Source organism: Mercurialis annua, linkage group LG8 (assembly GCF_937616625.2).
Source record: "Mercurialis annua linkage group LG8, ddMerAnnu1.2, whole genome shotgun sequence".
NCBI lineage: Eukaryota > Viridiplantae > Streptophyta > Magnoliopsida > Malpighiales > Euphorbiaceae > Mercurialis > Mercurialis annua.
In genome coordinates this window covers 16,808,654-16,817,703 of record NC_065577.1, presented here as the reverse complement: position 1 = coordinate 16,817,703, position 9,050 = coordinate 16,808,654, and the positions used below count along the sequence as shown (strand labels likewise).

Genomic DNA, 9,050 nt, shown 5'->3' with positions numbered 1-9,050 from the left:
CATGAAACTGGGTCGTGATATGTAATAATCACTTTGTAAAATTTAAAAATAAAACATAATAAAAACATCTTAAGTTCAATTATTTTTTATGGAATACATAGGATAATATCAATTACTTTGTATTATAGCACTATGAAATTCCATTTTTTTTAATCGAAAATTTTATAAAAAAATCGAAAAAATAATGCTCACATTTTACAAGCAGGAATATTAGAAGACAAATACATAATTTAATTGTTTTTTAAATATAAAATATATGTCAATGTGTATATAATGGACGTATATTTAAAAATATAAAATTCATTGCACAATTAAATTCTGAATAAAGTAAAATAAATAAGGTATTAGTCATGTTATTAAAGCAACAACTAGCATAGTCGACTTATGTTTTTATTAAATTAATAAAAGAAGTATGAATTTTTTTTAATTTTTGCTATCCATAAATCTCAAAATTTACAGTTTAAATAATCTTTATACGGTATACCAGTAATAAAATCTCTGCGTTGTAATGGCATAAGTAATTATTTATAATTTTTTTTGATGAATAATAGTATATTAAAAAGCCACATAGAGTGGCAGAGTCTAAAACTCTAAACTTTCGCACAAGAAGTGACACACGAAAGGTGTACTAGAGGCTACAGTTTAGAGAGCGGCAAAATCAAGAATCCGAGAACAAAATGGCATAAGGATTTCTAAAAAAATACAACCCTGAATAAGAAAAATCTCTATTACAACCTTTAAAGAAAAAGACTGCTTTCATGAAGCAATTAAAAATCATTGTATCCTTATTAGTGACCGAGTTTGAAAAAACTCTGGCATTCCTGCACTTCCATAACTCCCAAATCACAAGAAACCATAAAGTCTGCCATAGTTTTCGATACGGACCTCTATGAACAATACTCTCCCATTGAATCATGAAGTCTTCAAATGTACCCGGAAAAATCCAAGTCAGGTCAATCTTCTGAAGTATACCATTCCAAATACTTCTAGCGAAATCACAATGAATAAGAATGTGTGCTTGCGTTTCGACAACATTGCAAAGAGAGCACAAAGAATTATCCATTGTAATAATAGTACGTCTAACCAAAAAATCTAGTGACGGAACTCTATTATGTAAAGCAAGCCAAATGAAGAACTTAACTCGAGGAGGAGCTGTTGATTTCCAAACGACCATAAACGGAATGGTACTGTTTTGAACATGGGTAGCAACATCTCTATTAACTGAATTGCCATTGTCCTCCACAATTATTTCAGCAGCTAGCTGATACCGTGAAGCAAAAAGATGAGGAGCATCAGTGTTCAATTCTTCAATTGGTGGTCGTGAGGACTGAATAGCAGCTACAGTTTCGTGGAAATGGCCAAACCTCCTAGCTGTGATATCCATACCTGATAAGACAGCCTCACTCGCCAATCCAGTCCCGCCTCCTGCAAAAAATCGGTGAGCAGCAGCAGTTCTTGAAGAAACGTTTACAGCAGCAGGTCTGATATCATTTGCTTCAACATTTATATTCAGACCTGTGTTATTATGGTTTCTATCCAGAAGGATAGCTCTGTTTACAAACCTACAAAATGAGTTTGGAGAAAACAAACCAGAATTAGAATTCCATAAAACCACATCATCAGTAGTGAGTGTACTATTCAGGCGACCAAAAATGATTTGTAACGGTTGGAACAATAAGGCCTCTGATCCTCGCAAACGACGCCTCCAACGCCAACCTCGAGTCCAAATCTCATCAATAAACGCTCTTTTTTGGTTCGAAAGGTTGTAAAGCCTAGGGAATAAAAAAGAAGCCGGACCATTATCCATCCAATTATCATTCCATAGAGAGATAGAATTGCCTCTGCCAACGTCAAATCTAATATTTGCAATAAAGATATCCCATGCAAAATTATCTAAGCAACATGATTTTCGAATTCCTTTCCAAATATAAGATAATTTCTTGGCATCCCCGTTAAGAAGGCACTCCCAATTTATAACTAACGAGCAAGTAGAAATAACCTTAAACCAAAGAGAATTATCGTTGCCACACCTCAATTTCCACACCCATTTAAATAAGAGGCTTTGATTTCTGATATGTAGGTTAGTGATGCCCAAACCCCCTTTATCATAGTCTTGGCAAATAGTCTTCCACGAAACCTTACTCAGAACCCGGTTTGACACATCCCCTTTCCAAAGAAATCGAATCATGTATGATTCCATTTTCTTAAAAATAGTATTCGGCATGCTGTGAAGAGACATAAAATAAACTAGGATACTGAAGAGAACTGACTTTATAAGAACCAACCGACCTGCAGGAGATAGCAGAGAGCCCTTCCATAAAGCCAAACGCGATTTAAATCGCTCAATCACATGATCCCATGTACCCGTAACAAGTTTCCGCCCGGTTAAGGGTAGACCCAAATACTTCACAGGCAGAGAATCAATCCTGCACCCAACCATTTCAGCCGCTAAAAACAAATCATCATTAGAAACATTAATTCCCATAATAGAGCTTTTATGGAAATTAATAGTTAAACCAGAAACAATTTCATAACAGCGAAGGATTCTAGTAAGATTCTGTAGCTGCTCAATATCAAAAGGGAGATAAAGTAATGTATCATCCGCAAATTGGAGCAACGAGATGGGATTCTGATCATCTGCAAAGCAATAGCCACTAGTAAACCCCAATTCACCCGATTTGTCTAGAATGCGTTTCAGCCCCTCCACCGCAATAACAAACAAATAAGGAGAGATTGGATCCCCTTGACGAACACCTCTTTTTAAGTTAATTGGCTCCACAGGACTGCCATTAACTAATATTGCTGTTGTTGCCGAGGAGAGACAGGCAAACATCCATTCAATCCATTTTGCAGGAAAATTCATACTCTTCATAACACTCATCAAGTGTCTCCAATCTATACTGTCGAAAGCCTTGTGAAAGTCAAGCTTAAGAACTAACAGCTTGTCTTTTCTCCTGGAGGCCAAATGAACTAGTTCATTGGCTATCATGGAACATTCCAAAATGCTTCTGCCTTTTAAAAAAGCATGTTGACTATCAGAAACCACCTTAGTAAGTAAAGGCGCTAGTCTCAGAGAAAGAGTCTTCGAGAGAAGCTTGAAGCAACCATTTACTAGACTTATCGGTCTATAGTCCTTGATGCTAGAAGATCCTGCCACTTTAGGAACCAAAACCATGAAAGAAGTGTTGATGCCAGATGGAAGCGAATGCGAACTATGAAAGTCAGCAAAAAACTCCAAAAAAACGCCTTTCATAAATACCCAAGCTCTTCTATAAAAGTAGAAGTTAAACCCATCGGGTACCGGAGCTTTTCTTTCACCACAAGACGAAAGCGCTTTAAAAATTTCCACTTCACTAAAAGGCATAATCAGCCCCTGTGCTTGAACATCGGAAATTTTGTCAAAAAGCAGCCCCGAGAGATCAAAATCTATCTGATCCTGCTGGCCGTAAAGAGATTTATAAAAATCTCTTATATGGAACCGAATGTCTGCAGGCTCCTCAAAAACAGACTCCTCCACCTGGATGCTAGAAATATGGTTATTTCTATAGTGTTTGGAGGCGACACTATGAAAAAAATTTGTATTTCTATCTCCTGCATTGCTCCAATTTACTCTAGACTTCTGAAGCCAAATTGAATCTGCCCTTTTCTCCGCATTCCAAAGCTCAGATTTAAGATTTCCAATCTCCATCCTTTCCTCTTCAGAAATCGCGTGGTGGTCAGCTGCGGCTTCTTTCGAAAAAATCTCTGTTGTAAGCTCCTTAATCCTTTTATTTTGGTCACCAAAAATAGTTTGGTTCCAAATTTTAATGCAGTGCCGAAGCTCTTTTAATCTCAAAGTGAGATTAGTGTGTTTCTCACAAACTGACAGCCAGCTAACCTCTACAAACTTAGCAAAATCTGTATGATCCCACCAAGCATCAATTGAGCGAAAAGGCTTAGGTCCGCAATCAATAATATTCATTGACCGAAAACATAGGGGAACATGATCTGAGTGATTCCCAGGTAAAGCAGTGAGAGACATGAAAGGCCAGATAGTACCTGCAGTTGCAGAGATCAAACAACGGTCAATACGCGATTTGGAGAGTGAATTTTGCCAGGTGAATAATCTACCATGAAGTGGCAAGTCCATCAACTCCGAATTGTTCACAAAATCGCTGAAAGCCAACATGGAAAGCGTGTACCCAACCCCATTCAGTCTGTCCTCTGGATGAATAGTTTCATTAAAGTCACCACTGATAAGAATGGTGCCATTAAAACTCAACAAAGACTCTAGCTCCTGCCAAAGCAATAATCTCTCTGGTGCCAAGTTACTAGCATAGACAAGGATATGGCGACAGCTAACACCCTGAAAAAGAAAATCCATAGCGATCCATCTAGAACCTTTGGAAATAGCAACATTACTCAAACTCACAGAATTCCAAATTAAGAGTAAACCACCTGAAGCACCAACAGACGGAATCCAATCGAACATAAAATCCAAGTTTGGCCATAATTTCCTCACAAGAAAATCATCCACTAGCTCCCTTTTAGATTCTAACAAACCGATAAAAGCAAGTTTATGGGTGGAGACCAAGTCACGAATGAATTTTTGTTTCCTGTTAAACAAAAGCCCTCCTCTACAATTCCAGGATACAAAAGAAAGCGGCATCGACATGGAAATAAAAATAACCCTGAGCAAAAGAAACTCAAACCTGTTGACGCTTCCTGCTAGACTTCACCTTTTCAGTCAACTTTTTCACAGTTGCTGATCTCGTTTCTCGTTTGAAAATGCCTAAATCATGACCAATTTGCCATGTTTTCCCCGCTTCGTCTTCAGGCGTTGAACAAGTAATGCTCTTCCTCACCGTTACATGTTGACGACTCATATTAGCAATATCAGTATCAGAAATTTCATTCTGAGAATCCAACTGAAGATTAGAGCCTGAAACGATGTCTCCCATTGAACTAATTTTCTTTAACTTTCTTGTAGCTGATCTGTTTTGGATCAAAACAACGCTATCCATCACAAGCTGAACGTCAATCTCACCTCTAACATCTCTGAACAGCCCTCATCAGCTATAATATCAACCGATACAAGTCCCTCTTTGTCAATGTCTATCATTTTTGGAGCTGTTTGGGTAGCAGCTATAGGTACTGTCACAGTCGCAACCTCGTGTAGGTCCTCCAATAAATTCCTGATTGGAAGATGTACCGTTTCCTGCAAATTCTCATCAACAATAATAGTACCCTTTTCACTTCCTACCTCCTTGCTGTTTAGATTAGCAAATCTGGGTTGTTCTCTAATTAAAACACGATTCTCCAACTCCATATCAGTCCCCTTATCATTGAAAAGTTGAGCTCTTCCTGTTATAGCTTTATTAAGAAATGCCATAGGTTGTTCTTCAAGCAAATTTGAACGCTTAGCCAATCTAATTCCTCCTGTACTTGCTCTACGGGGCTTATAATTGTTACCCAGATCACTAAAATCAATAAAGACAGCCTCTGGTCTCTCACTAGCCGAACATTTAGCAACAGACTCCCCAAACTTCTGATTAGAAATCTCCACTACCGCTGCTTTAGGCTTCTCCCTCACATTAACAGATTGTTCTAAAACTTCCACTGAGTTTGGAACAAAACTCGTTTCAGACCCGTGCAATTCCAAGTTTTCGTTTCTATCGTCATTCTCAAAAGACACCGCCTTTCCAGATTCAGTAGCAAAGATAACCCGTGAAACATCACCTATGCATACTTCTATCGAGAGATTAATGTGACTACACGAGCTAGAAATAAGGACAGATCCAACGTCTAGTCGGTCTGAAATATCAACAGAGATAGCCTCACCCAAACAGTTTCCAATCTTCATAAATACCTCTGATGACCATAGATACAGGGGCAGCCCTGATATAGAAACCCAGACTAATCTTGCAAACGGTTGCTTGAAATCTTTTGCCCAGCAGAAGGATTGAAAAAATTCTGCAAGAGTTAGACTATTAACATCCATAAAATTATCCGCCTCCAATTTATCTCCAAAGGTAATCAAAACAAGATTAGTACCCATGAAACTAATCTTTTCAAACGATATTTCCTGATTAATAAGTAATGACTTAGCCTTTAGAACAGATTTGATATCAGTAACCCTTGCTACAATCGATCTTGACATCCAAGCATCGGTATCAAGGATAACATTCTCATTGGAGATAGCTATCTTCAGGTCCGTACCAGAAACCCTTGCTGTCGATTCATTCATAACAGGACCTGACCCTGATGTTACCTCCTTGTACGACCGCTTATCCCTCCAACCTGGAGATGAAACAGTTCGTACCATAGGTTGTGAAGCACGACCGACAACAGCTTTTGGCTTAAGGTTATCCGACTTCTTCTACGGAAACCTAGAACGAAAAGCCCTAAGTTTGAATTTGCCAATGGATATCATATTGAGTTGACCTAAAATCCAAGCTAAATCCTTCTCCGAATCGTGCCTCAGGAAACCGAAGCTGCAGTTCCGTTTGGTGAGTTTTGTTGCCAACGAAACTCGACCAATAACCCCATATCGTGCAAACACCTTCTCCAAGTCACGGTATCTCCAAGTGCGCGGAAAGTTCTCGAAATATATCAAACTCCTAGATAAAGATGAGGAATCCGCACCTTTCCCATCCCCAAAAGTGTTAGAATTGCCATCAATCAATCCTTGTTCATAGTTAGGTTTAGGGTTTATTCCCAGGTTTTGAGAGAAAACCATCGTGTTTTTTTTAAAAAGAGTTGAACTCTTAATGTTGATCCAAATTTTATGTGGTTTTCGAAAAATCTGGAATAATCCATATAAATTACATTTAGAGGACCCGAGTCAGGTCCGAATCAGTTTCAACTTAAATTTGAACTTATTATTTATAATTACATACTAAATTTTGTGGAATTGGGTTAAATATCTAATTTTATATTTTACATACCAAGAGAGTTATATAATTTCTTTGAGTTCGAACATATCTATTTGCCGATATTATAATTTTAAATTTCTTTAACTTTTTGAATTATTTCGTACGGTGTTGAGAAATTAAAAGCATTTAAGTCATTTTTTATTTCATTTAAATTCTTTTACTCTAAACCATATGTAAATTTTACATTATCTGAATTAAAAATATTTATTAATGCATAATCTATATGAATTAAATTTGCATGTGAAAATATTTAATTCCTTGAGAAGGGCGAATATAATTCTAAATAATTTCTGAGTAAATAATAAAGGTGTGAATTTTAATCAATTTTAGGAAATAATAACGGTAGATTCGTTATCCGAAATTTGATATTAAGATATTGTTTTAGATTTCTTGTACTTACCTCAAGCCTTACACTTACGTAATACAAAAGAATTATTGTTTTGTACAAACACTAGAATTAATTCTAAGACATTTTCTAATTTTATATAAGTATTATCCATTAAAGATTAGAAAATTTAATTTTTAGTATAATGTTATAGTCCTACATTCACATGTTCTAATATGTATATGATAGAAACATATTTTAGTAGACTTACGTTCACAATTTGCACATTTATAATTCTTTTAATTTTTTTTATTAAACAGTTGTAGTGGACTTGTATATTTATAATATTTGGACTAGTATTGTTCTGTACCACCCAAAACGAGTTCTAAATCTTAAGATTAACCCACTAAATGATGTCATTAAACCCTCATTAAAGGTTATCAATCCATGTAGTATATGTTGATTACACATCCGATTGCGTCTTACTCATAATTGTATACCCTATTTATTTTAAAAACATACATATTCATTTAAAACTATTATTAAAAAATTGAATTGATAAATATATAAGGCTCATTGCTGCTACAGTTTTAAATGGCAAATTTTATCATAAATATTAAATAAGTAAGTTTTGTAGATATTTAAAATATAAGTAATGTAATAAATTAGCACAAATATTTTAATTTTACCCTGTAGAAGTGTTTGTTTTTGGAAACACATTACCAGAATTTAATTACTAACGAAACTGCACATATTTAATTATATATTTTATAGGAGTTACAAATACATGTATATATAAATAGTTTGATGTGCAACACTAGAATTACTCCATAAAAGATATCTTCATTCCATACATGAGTAAATATTATCGAAAACAAATGGCGGGAGTTAACAACCTTCTTATAGCAGTTGCTGTTTTCCTTAGTATGTCACTGTTTACTTGTGCACTAGATTTAGGAGCACCAACTTCTGCGCAAGAGCCACGCCCAGGATTGTTCAACTTCTTAGATGTATGCGCCAGTCATGCAACAAAAAAGTGTGGAAATGAGATATTTAAATCGGTGTTCTTGAATGGCACACTTTATCATGAATTGTGTTGAACTCGTTTCTACACTAGGGAAATCTTGTCATGACGAAATGGTGAGTTATATCGCTCATGGACCGAATTTTGAAGCACGTCTGTAATACTATTTGGCTAAATCACAAGAAGTATACATTGGTTGTTTTCCTATTCCGAAGGCAATTGCTAACTGATAAAAATCTAGCACGTGTAATCTCGTCAATTATGTTCTCAATGTCCAAACGGTGCACTACTTATGCTACGCATCGAATAATGAAAAGTGTAATAATCACTTTGTAAAATTTAAAAATAAAACATAATAAAAACATCTTAAGTTCTATTATTTGTTTTGGAATACATAGGATAATATCAATTACTTTGTATTATAGCACTATGAAATTCCATTTTTTTTAATCAAACTTTTTATAAAAAAATCGAAAAAATGATGCTCACATTTTACAAGCAGGAATATTAGAAGACAAATACATAATTTAATTGTTTTTTAAATATAAAATATATGTCAATGTGTATATAATGGACGTATATTTAAAAATATAAAATTCATTGCAAAATTAAATTCTGAATAAGTAAAATAAATAAGGTATTAGTCATGTTATTAAAGCAACAACTAGCATAGTCGACTTATGTTTTTATTAAATTAATAAAAGAAGTATGAATTTTTTTAAATTTTTCCTATTCATAAATCTCAAAATTTACAGTTTAAATAATCTTTATACGGTATACCAGTAAT

General features: G+C 35.1%; 1 protein-coding gene across 1 annotated transcript; it reads right to left on the bottom strand.

Annotated features, from left to right (window-relative positions):
- Window positions 1–658: 658 nt before the first annotated feature.
- On the bottom strand, window positions 659–4,648 carry LOC126661702 (uncharacterized). The gene has a single exon (XM_050355563.1). It carries the CDS (start codon window positions 4,646–4,648, stop codon window positions 659–661), a length of 3,990 nt encoding a protein of 1,329 aa, XP_050211520.1.
- Window positions 4,649–9,050: the final 4,402 nt, after the last annotated feature.